Genomic DNA, 26,393 nt, shown 5'->3' on the forward strand with positions numbered 1-26,393 from the left:
CATTTTTTATGGAATAAATCAATAAATAGCAAATATGCATTGAAGCAATTAAAGTAGCTACGTTTTTGTAAATAAATATATGTATGTATGTATGTATGCATGTTCATATTTATGCAAGTATATACTTAAGTACATTTATACATATAATAGTTAGATAAATTGCCTTTTCAATTTCAATTATATTCATGGAAGCTGCGGTGCTCATAATTAACCAGGAAGTTTTTCCTACAATCAAACATTCTAAAACCATATTGCTAAAAACCATTTCAGAATTGTGGCTAAGGAATCATAACGCGCATATTATCGTAATCAATGCTGCCTTTCAGCGTATTGTTAACCATAAAAATTTATTGAATAAATCTGCATTGCGGAACAATTGCTAAGGACCAACAACAAAATAAAAACTGCAATCAAAACGTCTTTCTCTATCACAATATGGAAGCTTTTTTTTGAAATCTTCCTAGTTCGATATTTTTTGTTCAAACCGCAGCAATTTTTTGAAATTTCCAAAAAAAACTTCCTTGGCTTTAATCCTTGCAAGTTGAAAGTGTATGAAATGTTCGACTATTCCCGAACTTGGATCTACCTTACTTGTTGTTTTATGCCGTTATATTAATTGCTTCTTCATTTGTATGCTGAAAAGTGAAAGAATCAAAAGGAATTTAAAGTTGTGTTTGTGACATAGGAATGTTAATATAATGTCATGTACCGGATTTGGTTGAAATCGGCCAAGCAGGTTCTGAGATATGTGATTTTACCTAAAAGAAGGCGGTGCCAATTCCATTGTCCAAATTTGACCCCGGCCCTTATAAAGCTGTCTAGAACCGTCTAGATGGTAAAATTTAAAGTCTTTGGAGTTTGAGAGACATGTACTTTAATCCTATTAGAGGGTGGGGCCATGCCTACTTTTTCAGAATTTTTAGCCAACCTGTCGCTGCGAAATTTCTGCGCAAATTACGTTTACGCATTGGCTTGCCTAGTTTTTCAATATAACCAATAAATAAAATTATATTTTGAAAAAAAAAAATTTGCAACGGCGAGTACCGCAATCGATGGAACGATGAGATGTACGAGGTATACAACAATATTGACATAGTTCAGCGCATGAAGAGACAGTGGCTGCGCTGACTAAGCCATGTTGTCCGGATGGAAGAGAAACTCCAGCTCTGAGAATGTTCGACGCAGTACCCGCCGGCGGTAGCAGAGGAAAAGGATAGCCTCCACTCCGTTGGAGAGATCAGGTGGAGAAGGACCTGGCTGCACTTGCTATCTCGAATTGACGCCAAACAGCGAAAAGAAGAAATGACGGCCGCGCTGTTGTTAACTTGTCTATAACCGCGCAAGCGGTGTCTACACCAGTAAATTTATTTTCATTATGTACATATGTATCTACCATTATTATTTTTTTGAAATCATAAAACATTTAAAAAATATTTTTTTGGTTTCACAGTGCAATTATATTTGATTTATTTCAGATTATCCTTTATTTATACATTTATTATATTTTGGCTTGCACAGTTATTTTTATATAGTCTTGCTTTGCTTTGTTTCCGCTTCATCCCTTTCGATTGCTTAGTGGCCACTCTGCTTACTGTAAACTCACCAACGAAAGTGAAACAAAGAGAATTCGTTTTGTTTACTAGTTGGAAACTCGGTGAAAAGTAAATCCGAAGGATTTGACACTTCACTTTGACAGTACGTCACTAATAAACACCTCATTAATTTTCCGGTATACATATTTTTTAAGTCAGTCCAGTTAAAGTTGGTGAAGGTTTTGTAATTTCAAAAGTGGTTTGGTATATTTAGTTATAAACAAATGTGAGGTAGTGTTTTAACAAATAAGTGCAGGATTTGATTCACTTCATTAAGGTGAGTTCTCCTTTAAACATATGGATATATGCATGTATTCTTATTTGTCACTATTAATTCGCTGCACACAATTTCCAATAAGCCTGGCAGAAATGTCCTGCCAAGCAAAAAATTATCTCAATTATGAACGTAAAATTATTGACGAAGTGCGCTGTCAATTTATATAAAAATATTAAGATAATGTACAAACATAGCTATTTTACCAGTTTTTTGGGGTGATTGTAGCATTTATCAATTAAAAAGTTGCTTAGAAATATTTTTTTTGCGAATTTCTACGCAGCATAATTTCGGTAGAAAAAATGGTATACATATTTACATATAAAAAATGTTTTAACTGATATGCAATTAATTAAAAATTACCAAATAAATATACCATAAAACCAAAATCGGTCAATTGTGCTATTATCAAATTATAAACAATTATCAAAACATATGTTTCTGTAAAAAGTATTGACACTATCTTTACGCTGCATATACTTATGTATGTATGTATGTAGGAAATTTTACAAGCATACACACACAACAGATCTTTGGATGATAGCTACAGCTATTCGCTGTTTTAACTATATACATACATAATATGACTATATACATATGACTATATACATATGACTATATACAAATGTATGTATGTATATGAACGATTTATCTGTAACAAAGTGGTAGTATGTTTTGAATAAATTTGCTGTAAGTACTATCAACTGCTTATGGCTACTATTTCACTCATAAGTACATATGTACATTTATAATTTATATAGTTACCACATGTATGTGTATGTGTATGTATAATAAGAAAATTGCATTGTGAGTCTGGTAAGTAACAAAACAAACAAAGGTGTAAAGTGATATGAACGGAAGTATAACTTGATTCTAAAGAACTGCAAAATCACAAAAAGAGGCGCTTAACCGGATTTAAATCGACACCTTTACGGCCCGAGACCGAAGGCGAATTGTCAAAGCATATTCATATTTCATGCAACTCAGCGGAAATCGCTCTTGCAGCTGGTTGCCACCAAGCGATATTGTAATACAATCGATTGTAAATACATACATATTTATTGTGTTACACTAGTAATTATGTAGTAAAACAATTTTTATCATAACATCAAAATTTGCCTTCAATATTAATTATGTTCAATTTCCCCCCAAAAAATATAATTTTAAAATATCAAAATAAATGACATCAAAATGTTAATTAATTCTTTGCAAATGCAAATATTTTATATAACTGAAACGCTTAATTTATGCAAACAAACACTCATCAGATTAGACATGAAAATTTGTCGGTAAATTATTTGAAAATATTATCTACATACATTCATAATTACCAACCATGTTCCAGCTCAGCGAGAGATAGTAACTTTATTATCGCAAATCCCTTTGCATCTGTCGCATCAATATTCATAACATCAATTCAAGTAATTTTGACCGAATTACCAACGCATTCTCATACATGGGCGCTGTGAGAGCTATGATATCAACTACAACGACCTTTGCTTGAATGAGCTTCGCGAATTTCCCTAAAGGTACAAAATGTCTGCCACTAGACTTGTTTGGTCGTAATTCATGTGCTTCAGTGCACGTAGCACAGGTATGAGCACATACAAATACATATGTACTATATGTATGTATATACACATACATATACATATGTATGTTCGTTTGTTAACATCGACGAAACGGTTTCTTCGAGGAAATGCTTAACTGCTTCATTTACTGCTGATGAAATATTTTATAGCTTTTTAAAGCTTTAAATGCTCCGAATTTACTGCTTAATTAAAAACCGTTATGCAAATTTTATAAGCGTTGAAATTGCTGTTGTTGCTATTTCATATGAGTTCTAAGAGAATCTTAATGAATTGTCCTAAAATCCATGTGTATGTATGTTTGCCTTTAATATCTCGGAATTTGAAAGGGAGTAGAAATATTTTGGGGACTAAATCCATTTTTCAGAATTCAATTCCCCAAACTCCGTTTAATCACAACCAATCTTTAACATTTAGATTCGCTTCGCTCTGTAGCGAAATTCTGAATTAAAAATAATTATAAATTACGAAATTCACTAGCGAATTCTTTTCAAATACGTAAAATTTATGATTTTCGACAATGTCTGTATATACATACTTATTTATTTCCACAATCCAAAAAAATGTGGGATCAACAACAGATTTATTTATGATTTATTTCTATGCATAAGTTATAGGCGTCAATATGAATATTTCTTAAGGAAAGCTAATCTCACATTGCAGAACAAATATGCAGACACATTAATTCTTGCACAGTGTGACTTTGCCACATACACACATGAAATTTTATGCTTCTCATCTAAATATAAAATATACGCAAATCTGCGTTTCGTTTAAATTATTTTTCCCAAGGGAAAAAATAATCTTTTTTTGTTAACAGAAAAATAAAAAATAATTTTTTTTCTCCTCCTATACTCTTGTCTTTGTTAAAGAAAATTAAATAAATATTACATTAGTTCCTTATGAAATTTTTGAAGACAACGAATGCAATCAGCTGTATATTATATACATATATAGCATATTAGGGTGTTCTTTTTTCTTGAACTTTACATTGAACTATACATGAACTAATACGGCTGTGTAAGCTTGCTCAACGTCAGCTTACACAGCCGTTCACCAAAAGCTCCGTCAGCATCGGGAAGGACCTCTCCGAGCCGTTCGATACCAAACGAGGTTTCAGGCAAGGCGATTCCCTATCGTGCGACTTTTTCAACCTGCTTCTGGAGAAAATAGTTCGAGCTGCAGAACAAAATAGAGAAGGTACCATCTTCTATAAGTGTGTACAACTGCTGGCGTATGCCGATGATATTGATACATAGCATCGGCCTCAACACCCGCGCGATTAGTTCTGCTTTCTCCAGACTGGACAAGGAAGCAAAACAAATGGGTCTGGCAGTGAACGAGGGCAAGAGGAAATATCTCCTGCCATCAAACAAACAGTCGTCGCACTCGCGACTTGGCACTCACGTCACTGTTGACAGTCATAACTTTGAAGTTGTAGATAATTTCGTCTATCTTGGAACTAGCGTAAACACCACCAACAATGTCAGCCTAGAAATCCAACGCAGGATAACACTTGCCAACAGATTGGACTGAGTAGGCAATTGAGAAGCAAAGTCCTCTCTCGACAAACAAAAACCAAACTCTATAAGTCGCTTATAATTCCCGTCCTGCTATATGGTGCAGAGGCTTGGACAATGTCAACAACGGATGAGTCGATGCTGCGAGTTTTCGAGAGAAAAGTTCTGCGAAAGATTTATGGTCCTTTGCGCGTTGGCCACGGCGAATATCGCATTCGATGGAACGATGAGCTGTACGAGATATACGACGACATTGACATAGTTCAGCGAATTAAAAGACAGCGGCCACGCTGGCTAGGTCATATTGTCCGGATGGACGAAAACACTCTAGCTCTGAAAGTATTCGACACAGTACCCGCCGGCGGAAGCAGTGGAAGAGGAAGACCTCCACTCCATTGAGAGGACCAAGTGGAGAAGGACTTGGCTTCGCTTGGAATATCCAATTGGCGCCACGTAGCGAATAGAAGAAACGACTGGCGCGCGGTTGTTAACTCGGCTATAATCGCGTAAGTGGTGTCTACGCCAAATAAGAAGAAGAAGAGATACATTTTTTTCAATCCCATCATGAAATTTCCTTGGAAATACCCTAAAAAAAATTCCCTGAATTTTTGAGCCCTTAATATTAACATTAAGGACTGGACCAAGGCATGTAAAAATTTTCCATAGAAAATACAAGACAACCGTGATTTTTTATCTTTAAATTTCTATAGCTCGGAGGCATTTTATGGCATCGCTTTGACTTTAGACTCATATTCCCCCTAATTGAACCCTCTACAAAAGTGTCTATTGCGGCAAAGTCGAAACTCACACCGGTGAGGTAGTACGGGGCTCTAAACCTGACTTTTCCACAAAAATAGAAATGACTGAAGAAGACAATAACTTCTCTGTTAATGTCTAATCAGGCCCATTTTGATCCAAACGGAAATATAAACAAGCAAAATTGCCGTATACAGGCTGAATCGAATCCAGAAATAATACACAATGATCCGCAATGAATAATTTTCTAATTAGGTGTCGCATATGCATGGCTGAACATAGAGGTCATAATTTTTAAAAATAAGTAATTAATTATATGTATAAAATAAAATAAAATTTGCTATACAATAAAAAAAACATAATGCATAAGTACATTATTACGGTTTGTTTTTTGTTGCGCTCATCATGCATGGAGCGTACCAGCTAATACATTTGACTTCTGCATGAATCCGCATACACATGTGCTAAATTGCTACTTAACGCATCTAATTTAAAGCATTATGGGTTTGCCCTCAATTTTCTTCATTGAATTAACGAGATTTTTCAGCGACATCCCTGCAGCGAAAACAAATAGTGACGAAACTACTTTACGTTTAGTTTGAAACACAACACAGCCGAATAAGGTTTTTCTAAAGTTCCCAGATTTTTATGTGGTCAAGAACTGCCAACCCTACAGCATTCCTCCAAATTTCGTCAGCGTTGTTTTCTACCGCTACTTCGAAAACAAACTAGTGAGCAACTAGTTCTTTTAGAGTTGTTCATGGCAATTCGGTATTTCTAAGAGTTAACTAGTATATTTTGGTTTGATTTTTCACTACCAAAATCTTTAGATGTAATATATACATGATTAATAGATATTTATACTTGGTAATCCTTAATAACTAAGTAATTACATTGATACTACAACTATAATCACAATAATGGTTTAAAAGACACTGATTTAGTTGAATTCACCATAATCGCTCCCAACAAATGTAGTTATTCATTGAATAAACTTCTTTTTCTTTAAAAACTTAATTCGTGAGAAGGCAACCTACCATTTTATAACGGTATTTCATTTATTCTACACGATGTTTTTAGTAACCATTAGTCCGTTACAAATACAAAATGTCATCGAAGCAACAAATGCATCCACCTCTGAGTCGACTAAATGAATTTGTGCCAGCAATAAAGCGAACAGCGCAGAGATTCTCGCAGGTATAATTGGATATAAACCAATGAAATTGCGCCCATTACACGCCGTGTACGTTGATGGAACACGCTTGTGGTGGCATCGGCTGTGGCGCAGCAAAATAATGTCATTTGCATTTTCCAATTAATCAATCAGAGCTGAACTGCTGATGGCTCTAAAGCTAACAAACTCAATTACTCAGCGTGTAACAACTACATCCAACGGCAACAAATGATGCACCTAACTGCACATAGCAACACTTACATTTGACGTACTGAATTAATTTGATCCCCTCTTTATTTTTCGTTTTTGTTTTTTGTTCCTGAATATATTTGTCAACAAACTGTTGGTAACCATCGAAGCTGCATATCTGATGAGCATTGATTGCCATCATGTGGATATGTGCAAAAGTGAAGTCCTTAATCGCATCGGAATAAATTAATTTTCAAACCACATTGCCTTGTTGTAGCAATCAGCGCATTGTTGTAGAAATAACGCAAAATAGTGCATTTACGAGTTTTGCATGTGTGCGTAGTTGCAATTGCCCTGATCGGTTGCTAGGTTACCCAAAGATATTTGCGCTGTCTAACACTCCAGGATGAGTCTCTACATTTTTTTCATTCCCATAAACTCAAACTCCACAAAGAATCTTTTTATTGAAACTCCGCGTTTCACGTTTTCTTCACTCAAGCTCTTATGCTTTACATGAAAATTTATCCACTATTTTAATTCATTTTTTTAACTAAATGTACACAATACTTTCTTTATTCAAAGCTTTTCCAGCGCTGGAAAAACACTCTAATTAATGAAAAAGACGAATTCTAAGAAAAAATCTTCCTTTCATGTGGTCACAATATTGTTGATCTGCCTTTTAGTCTCCCGCACCCACAGTCATAAATACATAAATAGTGAAAGAAAAATGGTAGCCTCGTCTAATTTGTGGTAGTTGCTGCCACAAAGGGCTTAGTTCGTTTTGCGGCTGGCAGATATAAAACTTTTATTTTATCAGCATTTATTGCGACCTTATTGGCTCAGTCAAATAGCTTTCATCAACAACAACAAACAGTGAGTTTACCAAACTTTTGCGAATATGTGTGCTAAGCAGAAGTAACGGAATAATAGAAACCAAAGTATAGCTAACCAGGACAATTTGAATCTTAAGTTTGAGAGTTTTTTCTGCTCATGTTACGTCTGCTTTGTATTAATTTTCCGATTGGTGTACTGTTAAATTTACGTTACTTCTTTCGAAGAATTTAAAGTGCAATTAGAAATATCATAATATCCTTTAACTGTAATTACATTTATCTTTTAAAGTATAAATATTTGTAAAATGACAGAGACGTTTTATAATTTATACACGGTTCGTGAATTTTATAGCATCTTCCTTGCCATTTGCACCAAATTAGTACAGTTTTACATTAAAAATTTCAAAATATAGATATATTATGTTGTCACATATCCGGTTTAGTTTACCGATAGTACTCACCGAATGGTATTCGCAAAGAAATAAACTCACCAGGTGATATTGTTTTGTATTACACATGTCAAATGTCATTTTGACAGATCACGTGCTTCAAATAAGCGATGAAATCAATTAAACTATTATAGTTAATATAGTCCATTCTTATACTTTTTTTAATATAGCATCCTAACATTTTTCATTAATTATTTCTACTTTGCTCTTTCATTATACCTTTTCCTTTAATTAAATTTGTTTATGATCCATCTGCACTCCAACAAAGTAAGCTCAACCATTGTGTCGTTCGCAAAAGTTTCGTATAATCCCAGCATATACATATATACGTGTGTACGAGTGTAGAACACCAGTGCTCCTTTATCTTCCGCACAGCGCCAGCATTGAATGTGTTGCATTTGAATGAACAGCAGTGCAGTCATAAAACCAAAATTGTAAAAAAGAAGTAATTTTCCCTTCGCCATAATGACTACTATGATGTCTTCTTATCAAAGTCATCATGACCTCAAGCTCTGTTCACACCACAAATTCCATTACACGCGTGAAAACATCTTCGCGCTCGTAAAATTGTCGCTGTCACCGGGAGGCGGGTTTGAAATTTTCGCTTGGTGTGTGTGTGGTATTGTGGTGGCCGCATTGTGTGTGTGTGTGTGTGTGTGTAAGGAAATGGGTCAAGCATGTAAGCAGCTCTACAACACCATCAGCCAAAGATGCAGCAATCAGTGACAGCAATATGGCCAATTCTTTGGTAATGGACTTCGCTGTCTAAACTGATGACAACTTACCATTTTCATGGTTGTTTGCGATTTGGTTGTTGTTGTTCTTTGTTTTGGTTTTGGTTTTTCTACTTGTCCTCTTGCCACATTTTTGACTTAGTAGTAGAATTTATTGCTGTAGCAGTCGTTAAGTTTTACGAGTGCGGCCATTGTTCACCGACCGATGTCGTGGAGTCAATGATTTTATACTGCCCAAGTGAAATTTAAATTTTATTAAAGATTTTTATTAAAGTTTGAAGACATATATACATAGTATAACCGAAAAACTTGGTTTTAATTCAGATTAATGTTGAAATTGTCGGACATCACTACGAAAACGCAACCCTGATAAGTTATAATGTAGCTTCTGTTTTAAAACATTAGTTATAAGAGGAGATATTTATTATAAACTTTATAGTGCTGCCGACATATACATACATACATATATTATTATACTGCATCTGACGTCCATGTTTGTTTACAGATTTGTGTTTAATTTTGTTAGTATATTCAGTAAGTTTTTTGTCATTTCATTATGTCACGTTACATTTCGGCAAATTATGCAATATCGTAACGGAAACTCACGTTCTTCGGTGGCTACTGATTTTTTTCATCATTTTATTTACTATATATTATAAATATAGAAAAATATAAGTTGAAGTTTGATTAGAAATACGAAAAAACTTTTTCGACTACCCAATATATACGCAGGTATGGTATATAATACTATATACACATCTTCAGCATCAAACGCTACTAATTGTTTTGAACCTTGACCGTAACGCTGGAAGCTATGTTACAGCAGACGTATTTTTAAATATTTTATTTTCGGCTTGGTATATGGAAAACAGCGCAGAAGTACTGGGCTAGACACTCCATATCCCAATGATGAATGGCAACATACACAAGTGGTGCATTTTGTTTAACTCTTTGTTGGCGGTGTAACACTGCTGACTGGTGCTAAAGCTTATGAAACATACATATTTCAACGACATAGCGAGATCTATGCGTTGCCGCTAGTCGAACACTCAGCTGTTGCTGTCCACTGTTGAAATTTGACAGGATGGCACTTGCTTCACCGGAAGCTGTGCTATCATTTAGCAAATGCTCCGAAATATAATACACCTACAGTGGGCTTCAAATAATATAAACATGTTTTTGAAGATGTAAAATTTATCTGTGCTCTTGCATGAAACGGTGTATGTATGAATTTATTAAATCGAATAGATAATACAAGTATTTAAATCTCCGACTTAAAATACCTTAAAGTGGATTTGACCTTTACCATTATTTAACAACATTCCCAGAGGTTTAGCAGATAAAAATGGATTAAAAATCTCTTGAGGACCATTATTCAAAAGATATTACTACTTCTTTAACTTCGTTCTTTAACTTTTTTGTGTAATGTTACTAAGAGAGGTTTTGTCAAACGAATCAAAGGGGTACTAAATTTCAATATTGTCATACATCTTTTCAGATATTCTTTCGAGTATAAAAAATACACTACACATCAATAGTTTTCTTCCCTAAAAACTCAATTAGCGGGTTTGAGGTTACAATGAATGCGCCAAAAATAATTGGAATTGTTTAACAACTTTTTGGCTTTTAATTAATCTCACTGAGGTTGGCGAAAATAAAAGTGTACCATATATTGGGTGTGCGGACTGTAACTCTCTAGATTATGGGTTCAAAACAACCTAATGAAAATTTAAAAATTTAACTTACTCAAAAAGTGCGGCTTTAACCCGTTAATACTAACATAATAGATATGTAATTATATACATATATATATGTATACATATAATCATGTATGCTTTTTAATGTATTTATCATAAATACCGAAAGTAAATGTTGCAGTACAGACAAAAAGACAAACGATTCTGTTGGATGCGCCACTTGTTGTAAATAAAAGCAATTTAAATATGAAAAGCAAAGGAAACAGCAGATGCAGAATGCATTCAAAAATGAAGCTAAATTTGACTCGAATGTTGAAAACTGTATAAATAAATACACTACTGCAATAATCAACAGACTGAAATAATTATGCTTAAATACACATGCAACAGCGACAGTAAAAGACACAAGTGCATGAAATTTCCAACTTGTCCAACCAACAAACAAACAAACAAACACACAAATACACAAACAAACACGAACACGAATAAATCATCGAGCCTTGGCATGCAACTGAGTAAATGGCAACGAATGCACCTATTTATATTTATACACACGTATGTACATCTGTGGCTGGTGTATTGCACGATGAAACTGGAGTGTTGAATTTGAGTCGATTTAACATAAAGAGCTTGTAAAGTGTCCAAGTAGCGCCGGCAGTAAAGACAAGAACATTTGTGCATATGCACATTTGCATGCACCACGCTTAAATATATATAAATATATACTTATGTGCATATATAGAATAATATTCATCTATCTGTAGTGTGCTTGGTGCTTAGCTTTATAAAAGCGTTGAAAAGTGCAATTGTGGGCTATGCGCTTGTGCGAGCAAATTTCGTCTGACAAGCTGAAAAACGACGGCACTCAGACACAGAGAGTTTAAACAGCCTGCAACGACAAGCAAAATGTGCAAAATGTGAAAACTGCACAGACAATACATGAATGACAGACCAATAGGAGCTGTAAGATGTAGCTGGCAGACAGACAACAGATCTGGTCGCAGCAGATGGCAATGTGTGCAGGTTATTCCTGTCATTAACAACTTTTCACACTATCATACCAGTTGGCAATTTAATTTGTAGCGTTGCATTTAATTTGCGAGGGCGGTTCTAAAAATATGCGGCTTAAACGGCACACCTAGTGTGACAGTGTAAAAAAACAAGGTGGTTTTTGGGAGTTTAAAAATAAACTACTGTAGCAACTATTGTAATATTTAAGAGGAATATTATTTATATATTTTTTAAGAATACACAATATTTTTTTAAAGAAAAAATTTTATGTTAGATGCGATCTCTGCTGAAAACCTAACAAAAAATTTTTACTCGAAATGTTAAAAAAAGACAAAAAGTGTTCTTGAAATTCTACGTAGACAAAATTTGTAGAAGTTGAACGCTTACTATTCGAATAGTTGCCGGTTAACCGGCGATATCGGTCTCTTTAATGCAAACCGAATATTATTATTCAAAGAATGCCCTATATGGTTAATCCATTTCGAATACCAAGAGCTCAAGTTTAAAGCTATGTTGGTGGAGCTTATTGAACTGAGCTCCCAAATTTAAAAGTCTGTAACTGCAAAACTATTTATAATATCGATATAAAATTTTGGTATGTTATTTTTAAAGACGTAACCTATCGAAATACGAAATGGCTAATTTTGTGAACAACTTACTATTATTCAAATTTTCGGTAATTAGGACTTTTGGATTAAGGGTTTTCTCGGGTAAAAAACAGCTTTTTTCCAAAAAATATTTTCTCTTATAAAAAATGAAATATTTTATTACAAACATACGCTATTAACAAAGAAGTTCTGTAATTTTCGGAAAAAAGATGCGCCCGCGTTGACTCTTTACAGGATCATCTAAAGTGAAAATATGTGTTTTGTTAAGGTTTCGAACTTAGAATTTAGACGAAAGAAAAAAATTAAAATTTCTCCACATTTTTTTTTTTGCAAATACTTAGTTGTTACGGATAAAAACCTTCGAGAAAAACGCCTTTGAAGACGGCGCACGTAGCCTAGCTAGCTAGCGCATAAGTTCACAATGCTATATCTTCGAAACTGTTACTTGGGTCAACTTGAAAGTTTAGGACAATATTCTGGAGGTGTTGTAGAATTTAATAAAACAACAAAAAAATCGATTTTTTGAGACCCGTAAACCCCTGTAAATAATAATTCAACGGTTTGATTACGAAGGTTCTCCTAAGGTAGGATATGAGTCGATTTTAATGCTGGAATGAAAACTTTTAGTTTGGAATTGTTTTATCTATGTATCTCTTACACATATAAAAATAGAAGCTCAGCCAAAAAACATAATACAAGTAGTGCTTCATTTCTCAGATACAATTCTCTCACAAAGCTGTATACTTTAGGTCAATCTATTAAACCTTATTTTAAGACTCTTTAAAAGTAGTCAGTATTTCCAGTCACTTAGTAAAACTCCTTATCTTGCAGCCAAAAATTGTCTTGGCTCCACTAAAGTTCTTCGCGTGGATGTTGAAATTTTATTTAGTTTAATGGTTAACCTAAATTATTTTTTCTGACACATCAAAAATTAATTGTTCTTGATGTATAAAAATGCTTTCATCAATACTTAAATAAATTATAGAGAAATATAGTTAATGAATGTAATAGAAATGTGCAATACTTGTCTTGCGTCCACATCATCATCCATCTTTTGACGTTTTTATAAACATTCGCCTCATCGCCAACACCAAGTGTCCTGATTAAGTGCTCTCAGCGTGATCCTTGAGTACAGCCACGTGGAATAACTGAACACTGCTAGCTGAAAGCTATGTATTATCTACACAGCTTCTTATCCACGCACATACATAGCTGCAATGTATATTGCTATAGCAAATGACCCAGTGGCATAAACGCCAAACGTGACTCCAAAGCATATGAAATGTTACTGCCTCGCTTATCCCGCGCGCTTGTACAATGTGGCAATGCGGCGAGGCATTGCGTCTTAAATTAATTTGCACAAGCGTTTGACTTGCGCGATCAAAGCTACAACTAACTATTCTTGGCTAATATATTTGAGCCTGTTGATTAATTGTAGCGGTGTTATGGAATATCTTTCTAATTAATTAGGGCAAGTTTGTGTATAATCCTTAAATAACTGAATTATTTTAGCAAAAAAAGGTATATGTACATACAAGTATGTGTTTGCACACACACGTGTACCACAAAGTTCGGATGAGTGGCTTTTCCTACCACATGTGTTACTTTTACTTTTTATGAGAAAATTAATTTGATTGAGGAATAGAGTGCAGCTCGTATTATTTTTCCCAGCTTGGGATACCAAGTTCCGACATAGCGGCATTAAAGCGGTGCTTTTCCGTGTTGTCGAAGGCGGCTTTCAAATCAACGAAGTCGATCTTCCTTTCCTCAGATTTGGCGCATGATGAAAATCTGCTCGATAGTAAATTTTCCCGATCTAAAGCCACACTGATAAGGTTCAATCAATTTTTATACTCTCGCAACAAAGTTGCTAAGGAGAGTATTATAGTTTTGTTCACATAACGGTTGTTTGTAAGTCCTAAAACTAAAAGAGTCAGATATAGGGTTATATATACCAAAGTGATCAGGGTGACGAGTAGAGTTGAAATCCGGATGTCTGTCTGTCCGACCGTTGAGTAAAAATTGAGATATCATGATGAAAATTGGTACACGTATTTCTTGGCTCCATAAGAAGTTCGAAGATGGGCAAAATCGGCCCTCTGCCACGCCCACAAAATGGCGGAAACCGAAAACCTATAAAGTGTCATAACTAAGCCATAAATAAAGATATTAAAGTGAAATTTGGCACAAAGGATCGCATTAGGGAGGGGCATATTTGGACGTAATTTTTTTGGAAAAGTAGGCGTGGCCCCGCCCCCTACTAAGTTTTTTGTACATATCTCGGAAACTACTATAGCTATGTCAACCAAACTCTATAGAGTTGTTTCCTTCAGGCATTTCCATATACATTTCAAAAATGGAAGAAATCGGATAATAACCACGCCCACCTCCCATACAAAGGTTATGTTGAAAATCACTAAAAATGCGTTAACCGACTAACAAAAAACGTCAGAAACACTAAATTTTACAGAGGAAATTGCAGAAAGAAGCTGCACCCAGGCTTTTTTTTTTTTAATTGAAGATGGGCGTCGCGTCGCCCACTTATGGACCAAAAACCATATCCCAGGAACTACTCTACCGAATTGAATGAAAATCGGTATATAATACTTTCTTAACACCCTGATGACATGTACGAAATATGGGTGAAATCGGTTCACAACCACGCCTTCTTCCAATATAACGCTATTTTGAATTCCATCTGATGCCTTCTTTGTATAATATATACATTAGGAACCAATGATGATAGCGAAATAAAACTTTACACAAATACGGTATTTGACCTGAGGTATCCCTTGTGGAAAAATTGCGGTGATCGGACTATAACTTTTCGAGGTCGAACACGAAGAACTCAGTGCCTTAACCTAACCTAACCTAATTTTTCACCGAAAATATCGGTAAATCTCTCAGAATTTAATTCTAATTAATTTTACAGCAAAATAAAAAAATATGTAAATGACGGATAATGAAATCTCGATTATCACTTTATCATGCGAGAGCATAAAATGTTCGGTGACACCCGAACTTAGCCCTTCCTTACTTGTTTACGGTCAGTGTTTCACACACAACCCTCGATAGGACCTTATATACGATATTAAGAAGGCTTACCCCACGGTAATTGGCACAGTGGGGTGCCCCCTTTTGTAGATTGAGCAGAGCACACTTAGGTTCCACACTTAGGAATTCACTGCAAGGATTAACCTCCTTCGGTTAGCGAATCGTATATTTTGGTCTCCATATTTAAATATTCTCAACTATAAAAATGTGTTAAAATGAATTTCTTAGTTATCTGTGTAAATCTTGTGAGGTGTTATTATTTTTTTATGATTTTCTACTTAATACAAATAAAATACTCTTAATCTCTATTAAAAAGATGATTGATGCTACTATAAATGTGAGATACCTAATTTTTTGGTATTTTTTTATTTGACCTCAAACCGGTTCTTTAACAAAATAATATTTTATTAACCGAAATTCCGAAGTGTGAAAATTTTATTGTTTTATTATATAGAAATTAAACTAAATAAATGTCGGTAGTTATATAAATTGATTTAGTTATTTACCTTCTTCATGTGTATTTACATACCAAAGATACGCATACAACACGGAGCACCACACACACAAATGTATATACATATGTACATATACTTATATATGTACATTGATTTGCCTAGATGCTGAAAACTTGAAAGTTTTTCGGCTTTCTATTTTCCTTCCGCAATAAACAGCAGCCAAAATATGCACATTCAATCCACCCAAATACTATGTATTTACCTTATGACTGTATGTGCTAAGTAAATGAACACACATTTGTTGGCACACGTAAATTGAGAAGCGAAATATGCATTCGGCACGCACGTGAATTAAATGCAACACGCATGGAAATGCCACATTGGCTGTTACGACTACGCTTTCAAGTTGTTTGCAGTAATCGCGTTACAAAGGTTGAGAAAGCGGAATCAAGGTATTGTAAAGAGCACGTACTCCGCAAACACACAAGCGCACAAGTGAAGACTGGCGAAATCGAACGGAATTGAAAAGGAATTTTTGACAAAATTTAAGCAAAAATTCGCCAAAAATATTAGAGTTTCTAAAAATCTTGAATCTCTGGCAAATCGAACAGGCAACTATGTATATATAATATTATATATGCATATATATTTTTTTGGGTACTTAAAGTGCGATTATATATTATACATATGTGTAAGTAATATTGATCACAAACTAATCTCGGCTTCTCAAACTCACATTTTGTAAACCCAAACCGAGTTGTTGTGTATGGAAATGCTTTTCCTTCGTTTTGTTCTTTGTTATACACAAATACTCCTTCATTTCATATGCATTGCATCGCATTGCATATACTTAGCCCCTGGAAATTCTATCAATTCGATGGCCACTTGTGAACGCAATGCAATTGTCATTGTGATGAATCTCAACCGCAAAGGCAGCTGAGCCATCGTAACGCCACGCAGTGCCATTGATTTTGTCCCCAGCTGGTTATATAATATAACATTGCAACTAGACACTCTGTACAGTGTGCAAGTAGACACTCTCATACATATGTATGTATGGATGTATGTCCATCTAGCACCACAGTTGAGAAGATAGTAGTTCTTGATTTTGAAACAGTGTAACCATATGAAAGCTTTTTTACAATCCTATTTTCTATCACATTATATCATCCAATATCAGCTGTTCCGACAAATGAGCAGCTTTTGAGAGAAAAAAGGACGTAAACAAAATTGCAGATTGATGTCTCAAAAACTGAGGGACTAGTTGAACTATATACAAGGTGCTTTCCAAAGTAAACGGGACTTAAAAAAAAGCCAGAACAAATGTTTTTTTCTGCAAAAAATCAAAATAGTCTCCTTCTGCTTCAAAACAGCTTTTTGCACGGTCCAAAAACATGTTGAAAGAATATTTTAGTTCGTTGGCCGATATGGCCGCGAGTATGCCGGTGCAAGCCTTTTGAATGGCATCTACGTCTGTAAAACGCTTTCCTTTCATGACAAATGCATTTATCCGAAAAGAAAGAAGTCGCACGGTGCCATACGAGTATCAGGTGAATACGGGGAATGGTTAATGGTTAAAATGTGATTTTTGGTCAAATAATCGGCCACAAGCGTCCTTCGAATGTTGGATTCTGAGCAATTTTTGGTCGTCGGTCAATTTGTGCGGAATTAACCGTGCACACGCCTTTCGTAAGCCTAAATGAAAATACGATAAATCGATGTTTTGGAGATGTTGAACTCCATTTCCATGAATTTCAATGATGATTTCGGCTGATTTTTGATGAATTCACGTACAGTTTCGATGGAATTTGCAGTGATCACGGGTTTTGATTGGCCCACATGTTGATCGTCATTTATGTCCTCATGACCACTTTGAAAACGTTGAAACCACTCGTGCACTCTGCTAAGGGATAGGCAATCATCGCCATAAACTTGTTTCATTAATTGAAACCTTTCGGTAAAAGTTTTACCAATTTTAAAACAAAATTTAATGTTGGCTCTTCGAAGCTCATCGCACCGATAACACAAACATACTGACACTTAAAACGAAATAACTTCAACTTCAATCAATGAAATGTCATGAAATTCTCACTGGACAATCGATAGAGACTGCAGATTCTAACACACTAGCCGACATATAGATTCCTGTTTACTTTGGAGCGCACCTTGTACAAACAGACGGGCATGACTACATCTACTAAATTCGTCACGCTGATCAATTATATATACTGATCATTTATATTACATATATATATACATATACATATACTATATATAACAGGGTTTTACAAACTTCGTGGATGAAAAGTGTTCCACACTAAATACTTTTCAGTGTATAAGAAAACATTGTGTGAACTTGTCCCATCACATGACTTCCCAAAACCATTGTTAAAAAATGTCAAACCTTGACATTGTTCATATTTCCTTTCTTGCGTCAAAAATTTGAAATTTGATTAAATTACCAAATATAGAATTCGCTGAAGCAAACGCTCTTCAACACATTGCTGTTGACATAATTTTGACCAACTTTTCCGTTCGTTGCTCCCGCACTCTGTTGCAGTCCCAACAGATTGTGACTGCTGTGTCTGACTGCATGATTTATGACTTTTGAAGTCTTCGGGTACTACGCGTTTTCGGCTACTGACTACTCACCGAAATATTTGCGCTTTTTCATTTTGTTGAAGAGATTTAAATTCTTTTTTTTTGCGTTCAAAGTTTTCAAGTGCTTTCTCATATAAACTGCTTGAGTGGCAAGAGAGGAAATAGAATTTAAAATGTGTCACTCTTGCGACTGTTTTTGGCGGCAAATTATAGCGAGGCATTGTAGCGCGAAATTAGTCAATTTTCCTTAGTAGCAACTTCCTTTCGTCGAAAACTTCAATGCTTCTAGTAGAGACATGTACAAGTATAATAATATGCCGAGTGGCAAGGTAGAAACGCGCGTAAATTATGGCTGGCCGAACGTTGCGTGTCAGTGAGTAACACTCACCATATTATAATATGAGCGGATATTTCAGTCTATTTAATAAGACCATTATGCACATTCAACTAATACAAATTTATGTGTGTGGACTTTCGCAGGCATAAGCTTATTTTCTTTGTCCTACTTAATATCCGAGTCTAATAAAGAGGCGTTCAGTAGAATTTTGGGGGCTGCGTTGAATGAGGTGTGCCTAATGAAAATTACAAAGCACACAAAGGATAGGCATTCGACTCCCTTTCACTTTAAAAGGCGTAGATTAAAAAAGTAGCCGCAAGCTAGAAAAGAAACTGTCCTTAGGAAATACCATACAGCATTGATTTAGTTACGGGAGCGTATTTTAATATTGCTCTCCTTACGGTAATTTGTAACGCCTACGGGAACGAACAAGGTGTAAATTTAGGCACATTTCGCAAAAAAATGAAAATGTTGAAAATTTTTGTTGTAAATTTTAAGTGACAAATACTTTAAATTGTACTTGGCATCCACGCTTCCTCCAATGAATAGCCACTTAGTTTACGCAGGACATCGGCAGCCTAACCAACAGCATACAACCCACCCACCATTGATCAGGCGCTGGACCACTGGAATGTGCAACGGTCTGCGCTGTCCTGGCATGGCGCTCACTACGTGTTGTGTGCCATTTTAATGGAATTTCATAATAAATATAAATATCCAGTGAAAGTAGCTGCTGGAAAATAAACGAGCAATAATTGAGGACTCGTATATTCTTCAAACTTAATTAAAACGATATATTTTAGAAGCCAGCAAGTTGAAGATTTTATAAAATTTACTAATAAAAATGATGCGAAGAGTCACCGTGTACGACATCCAAGTGCTTTTTCATTTTATTGCGCGATTTCTCTTGCAAAAACAGGAGTTGAACTTACCCACCACGCAGTGAGGATAAATACTTAACAGATCGCCCTCGCATGTACATAGTATTTATATACATAGTATATTGTGTATGTATGTATTCATAACACCTTGTTTATAACCTGAACAAAGTATGTATATAAAGTTTGCCACAAATTTGTAACACCCAGAAGGAAACTTCGGATACCCAATAAAGTTTAATACGATATACATTCAAAAATACCGAAAGTATACCGAAAATTATCAGCGTGTCAAGCTGAGCCGATTTAGCCTCTCTGTCTGCATATGTAGTCCCTCAGTTTTTAAGATAATTTAAAATCTGAAATTTTGCAGACGTCCTTTTCTTTCCTTCATTTGAGGGAACCGCCGATGTCGAACTTCTATAGCATATGTATATCTTTCGTACAAACTGAACTATCAAAGATATAATTTTATAAAATTATATACATATATATAAAATTTGATAATGACAACCTTTATTATTATGCACCGCTAAATAACGGGTAAAAATTCCAAAGGTTTACCATATCAACTCTGTGCACGCCTGCAGGTATGCAATGCTAAATACCATTTGTCATGAATTTATTGTGTCATGTATACCAGCAAGTATGAAAATACTCACACACATTCATAAATGTTAACTGCACACTTCACTATCAGAGGCAATGCGCCAACGCCGTGCCTTGCATGCCGTACGCGTGAAATACCACAATTTATGCCTCAGTTGGTGAAAGTGTAAAATACGGCTGTTGCATGTAAATCGTTTGATGGAAGAGCACACAACGAAAACGTCGACGACGACGACGTCGACACGCCAGCGCAGCAATGACAGAAGCGACATCCTTCTAGGTGCCTTCCGCAAATTTTCTCTTTCGAATGCATTTTTATGCACATATTTGAGCGCAAATACACGCATGCACTCGCTTGCTACACGTCATTGTTTGTGGCATACAACACGGCGATAATTGCAACCAGCTCGGTTGCAAACATTGTACCACGTGGCGTATGCAAATGCCGTTGACGTTGATGATGGTAACACCAACTGGTTGCGGCACAATTTTCCTTGCCTTTGGGCTGTGTTCTGAAGAGGAATGAGTACCGGCAACGCGTCCCGCCAACGCTCACCTTGGGTATGTGCATACCATATAAATACTTTTTATCTGCAATTATGCTCAGGAATATACGAGATTCGGTCGCATTTGCACGTCGTTTCGGCGACTTTCCACTCAGTCAACTGCTTAGTTAGCCAACTACTTGTGAGTTGAATTTTGTTTTCATTTTCGCTGTTGGTATTGTTACAAGTTTGCTATAACGGTTCAGCGAAAATGTCACAAGGTGTCATTCATTATGTCATGCACGCGCTCTCACCTGTACACACACGTATGTGTATTTCTATGTATGTAGGTATGTAATGCCGACACATTTTGCTCATAGCTATGTGTCAACCACGATCCCGTATGGTCGGTGTAACTATAATAACTATAGCGATAGCATTCGCTTGCATGTTTGTATGCAACTCTCCTGCACCGCCATCGTTGATACTTGTGTTGGTGGAAAATTTTGTGGCCGCTGAACACCACTGACACCACAACTTTTATCAGCCACATAAAGTCTGCCTTAATGCACCATTTTCCAAGTGTTTGAAAGTGTAAAAATTTCTGGGTTCTTATGCACTAGTTAATGTAAACATGGAGATAATTGCAAATAACAATTGCAGGTGCCAGATTCGAGACAGTGTAAGTTAAGTGGTACATTTCGAATAGAAGAAATTGATACTGTTGCCTTTTATATTTCGCGATTTGGCAACCCAAGTGTTGAAAACTGGAAACTCTCAATTTTATCGTAAAGTTTGACATTTTTAATGGAATACATGACATATGAGCGCTATTTGTGTTGTTTACAGTCACTTAAAATATACTTCTCGACAAAAAAAATGGTTTTAAATCACGAATATTTTTTACAACTTTCGACGTTGATTATCTCAACAACAGTATGTAGCTCAACTTATTTCAGTTTTTGGCGCTGAAGCTCCATCCAAGCACCATTGCTTATCGATGATGTGGTGAATCAAATTGAGGTCGTAGAGCACTCTAAGACGGATTTCGTAAAGGTCGTTGAAGATCAGTTGTTGTTCCGAAAACTATTGATGCTCTGCGCTAACTGATAGGGCAAGATAGCCATGTGACCTATCCTGAGATTGAGAACATCATACATTCAATATTTTATGAACATTTGATTGTTGGATTTTTTTTTACCATTGGATGTAACACAAATTGTCGATTTTGGTCGAGAGAAATTTTATTCCAGTACGAAAAAAATAAATAAGGAGCTATGTATTTTGGGTTGCTCTGCTTTCAAAAGCCAGAGTTGAGTTACTTTTTAACACTTATATTTTGTTTAGATGTTTGGGTCACGAAAAGGTTTAAACAACGCTTTTATGAAATATATCAGTTATCTAAGGACAGTACGTAACTGTATTGCTACTCTTTTATACTTATTTTATTTTATTTAAATGGAAACATTATTTCTTGTCGTTAGCCTTCGCGTTCGAAAACGCTTTTGTTAACCGCTGATGCCTATAAATAATAACTAATCCAAATAGAAATATAATAATAACTGTGAGGAACATTTAATCTTTCTTTGCAGAACTGTTTCCCAAGCATCATATAAAACGCTTTGAAACCTAACCTCAGACCACGATGTGTACATTTAAAGCTTAATAACCTGGAAACTCAAACCTTATTTGCGCTTTGATATACAACAACAACATGGAAGAAGAAATAAACGACGAGAGAGACACAAGCGACGCGGATCTCCCCATTGCCACTCAGAGAAATGTTACGAATCGACAATTAAATAGAAAAGCTTTCCTCATCTATCCAACTCTGCCAAAGGGGAGAAATATTGACCGTGAAATCAAATACATTCAAAAGAAATTCTCTGCTATAAAAATTGATTTGAAATGTCATAAAATGGGGATTTCCAAATCTAAAAAGAGGCGTCTACGCAGAAAACGTCAAGAACATACTAGACTTAATAAGGGTACACCCGATATGAATAAAGTTGCACCAAACCCTGTTATCGTAGGAAATGCAGAAAGCAAAAATGATGGCATTAAGAATAAGCTCGATGTAAAGATTAATATTTTAGCTCCAGAAACCAGGGAAGAAAACAAAAATGTATGTAATGTATATCCTAACAATTCAAAACAGGGTTCAGACAGAGTTTCAAAAAGTCCTCTAACATTAGGAAATTTTGATTGTATTAAGGCCAATCTCGATGTACTAAAAGATAATAAGTTAACTAGTGAAATCATTGCAAAAACCAGTAAAACAAATGAAAATAATATTTTATCTTCTAATGAATCGAAGCATGAAAAAGATATTAGATTAACTTCACGAAAGCGGAAGAAAGATGAGCACTTCTCGAAAGGGGCAAACCTATTTCCTACTCAGAATTCTAAGCCTGCAAAAGAAAATGAAATGTCGGTACAAAGTAAAACAGAATCTGTGAATTTGTCATCTGAAGATGGAAACTTGAATTGCGAATTATCTACACTAAAGTTAGTTGAAAGCAAATTTTTTACGAAAACTGCCAACATATTTGCTTCTAGTAGCTTTAAATCCACAAATCATAATGAATCTATAGAAAAGCGAAATAAAACTAAACACTCGAAAAGTAAAAGTGAAACATCCCCTAAAAAATATAAACCAGTTAAGATAGCCACAAAAACCGATATAGATTCCAAGTATTTCTTCCAACCTATCAAGGTTGCTAAATTATCTGCAGATCACAATATGGACACTAAGTTGGCGTCTCAAAGTAAAAGCAAATTAGCTTCTAATAACTCCCCTAAAAAATATAAACCAGCTAGGTTAGCCCCAATAATTGATTTAGACCCCAAATATTTGTTCCTACCTAGCAAGGTTGGTAAAATATCTTATTATCACAATATGGATACTAAGCTGGCGTCTCAAAGTAAAAGCCAATTGGCTTCTAATAATTCTACAACTACAATAGATAATGGATTATATGCACAAAAGCCGCAGAGAACTAAGCGTTTTACGAAACGTAGAGAAAAAATATCTCCTAAAAGGATTGGAGGAGTTCCGGTTGAGTTTGTTCTTGATAAACTTAGAAGTCGTGAATTTTTCTATTATTCATTCGAAGTAACAGGCAATTTGAACTCACTACGAACAAATGATATTGCTTTCTTGTTGAATATTCAAAATTCATTGCCAACACAAGATTGGTTTTTTATAAAACGAAAAGAAATAAGCAAAGGAACAAGTGAGATTCAATTTGTCTTTGATCGAGCTACCTTAACATCTCTAGAAAAAATGCAGTTTAAAGCTTCAGTGCTTAGATCAACAGTTACTTTCGTAGAATTTGTATATAAGAAAAGATTTCTGGACATTATAAATGAACCATTTAATTGGTTGGGCGAATGGAGCTGTTTCAGGACAGTACTGAATAAAGAAAAGATAAACAAGGTAGATTTTTTTAGTAATTTTTATTGTCTTTATTTCATCTTCTCACTTTTCACACCATTGTTTACTTCATCTGTCTTATCCTGTTATGTTATGTCATATGGCAAATAGAGGAGGCTTAATTTTGGTAAAACTATTTTTATAAGGAATTCAGTTGTATAATTTTTAGTTTTTATTCGACCGTCTTATATTTTCATATTTAGTTGCATCAATCATAGCTATATGTACCATTTATTTATGTATGTATATGTGATTTTTAACATAACTGTCTGATATATCGAATACATATGAATATATATGTACATATATTTGATTGCATTACAGTTATAAACATAGCTTAATGAACTAGTCAGCCGGCACGGACCCCCAATTTTGTCTGGCCAAGAATTCTGCCGCTACAACAACTACTAAAACGAATTTAATGCACCGAAGCAAAAAACTTGGAAAATAATCTACCTCATGCTGCCGATGTTCAATCAGCTAAACAACTCACCTCAGTGCATCTTCAGAGAAAGAGTAAACTCTACAAGAGTTTATTCGTAGAAAGGAATAAGCTACAAATTCTTAGAATTGAAAAAATTAATGTTACATTTGCAATTATATATTATTATTCATTATACTCACCCTATGCAAACAATTGGAGTTATTTTATTTGAACGTTAACATAGATTGGTGAGATTTTTTCAAAATACTGTGTATACCAGTTGTGCTCTGATTTTGGGATCCACCGCGTCAAAAAACACCTCCTATGAAAAGTACACAACCGCCTCGACGAGAGACCCCCCTTTTTGATACAAGTCACCCATCATCCCATCCATGGAAAACCAAAAAAAAGCTTTTTGAACTTTATTATTTAATGAAATGTGCATAAATTACAAGATATTTAGTATAATTCGCGAATACATATGAGTACCCTAAGCCACAAACTGTAGCTATAGTCGCTTCCGCATGCGAATTAGTAGCTCAATTTTAGTTAGAGTTCGCAAACTGGAATCACTTTCATATTCAGCCGCTGATCACTATACAATGGAGACCGCCAATTACGAGCAAACATCTACTTATGTGCGAACTCTACATAGATGCGCACTCGGCCGGCACAGGTCTTACCCCAGGATCGCATTCTTTTGCCGACACTTAAGGTTTATAAAATGTAAAAATGTTCAAAATTATAAAAAGTCAAATAGATTGATTTATTTTGACAATAAAATTCCTATTATTTCTGCATTCGATCTTCGTTTATCATCGGGTTTATAATGGTATGCCGAATTTATATTATGATACGAGAAATGCTATCCTATCGAATATTACGCGTTGAGTGCGAAAATTGCTTAAAATGTAAGTATTTTGCTTTTTTTTTTTTTGTTTTTGGCTTTCAAAATATATATTTTGAAAATTTTGTATGCTTATACAAAGTAATTTTCATCGAATGCGCGCCATAATAGTAAGCTTTTCAAGCAATTCACATTTGGTTAAAAAGAACATACCTGCATTTGGTGAATTGATAGTAGTCCTAGCACAAAATACCAAAATGATTTACTAAAATTCCACATTTTATTGGTAAGATGTAAAATGTTACTGGCTTCACTTTTGCTAGTGTTAGTTATTCTCCTAATTGTATATTCTGAAGAAACAATTAAGGAACGCCAAAGTTTGGGCGAAACCGAACAATAGATATCAGTATCTGTTTTTGGTACATGCTCTTTAAAATCAATCGGAGAGATCAAAATCAATATATTCGGTATACATTACTGGTGGAAGATTTACATATTAGTATGTGCTTAAATTAATCGGAAGGATGGAAATTGTAGGTAATAGCGATTACAAAAATCTTGTTTAGGCGCAGATAATCATCGGTCGGCATCAAAGTAATCTTACTAAAGATCTAATCAATGGATTTTTCCACGAGATTCTAAAGCTTGAGAGTGACAGAGATTAGATGCATGAAGGATGTCGGGGTGAAATCTGGAAGGTAGGAGATTACCTTAATACAGCAGGCAGAGCTCAGTAAAGCATTATCACCGTTCGAGAGATGGCGAATTTGACCCGTTTGAACCGCTTTTTTAAATTTTCCATATTTCTAATATTTTTAAAGTGATCAGCGATATGTTAAAA

At 35.1% G+C, this 26,393-nt stretch overlaps 1 protein-coding gene across 1 annotated transcript; it reads left to right on the forward strand.

The window, feature by feature from the left end:
* Positions 1–1,692: 1,692 nt before the first annotated feature.
* On the forward strand, positions 1,693–24,918 carry LOC105230847 (uncharacterized). Its single transcript, XM_049448261.1, has 3 exons — positions 1,693–1,869; positions 22,438–24,284; positions 24,606–24,918. The coding sequence occupies exons 2-3, from the start codon at positions 22,560–22,562 to the stop codon at positions 24,609–24,611; spliced, it is 1,731 nt and encodes a 576-aa protein (XP_049304218.1). The 5' UTR covers positions 1,693–1,869; positions 22,438–22,559; the 3' UTR covers positions 24,612–24,918.
* Positions 24,919–26,393: the final 1,475 nt, after the last annotated feature.

The sequence above is a fragment of the Bactrocera dorsalis genome, chromosome 2 (genome assembly GCF_023373825.1).
Source record: "Bactrocera dorsalis isolate Fly_Bdor chromosome 2, ASM2337382v1, whole genome shotgun sequence".
In the NCBI taxonomy this organism is placed as follows: Eukaryota; Metazoa; Arthropoda; class Insecta; order Diptera; family Tephritidae; genus Bactrocera; species Bactrocera dorsalis.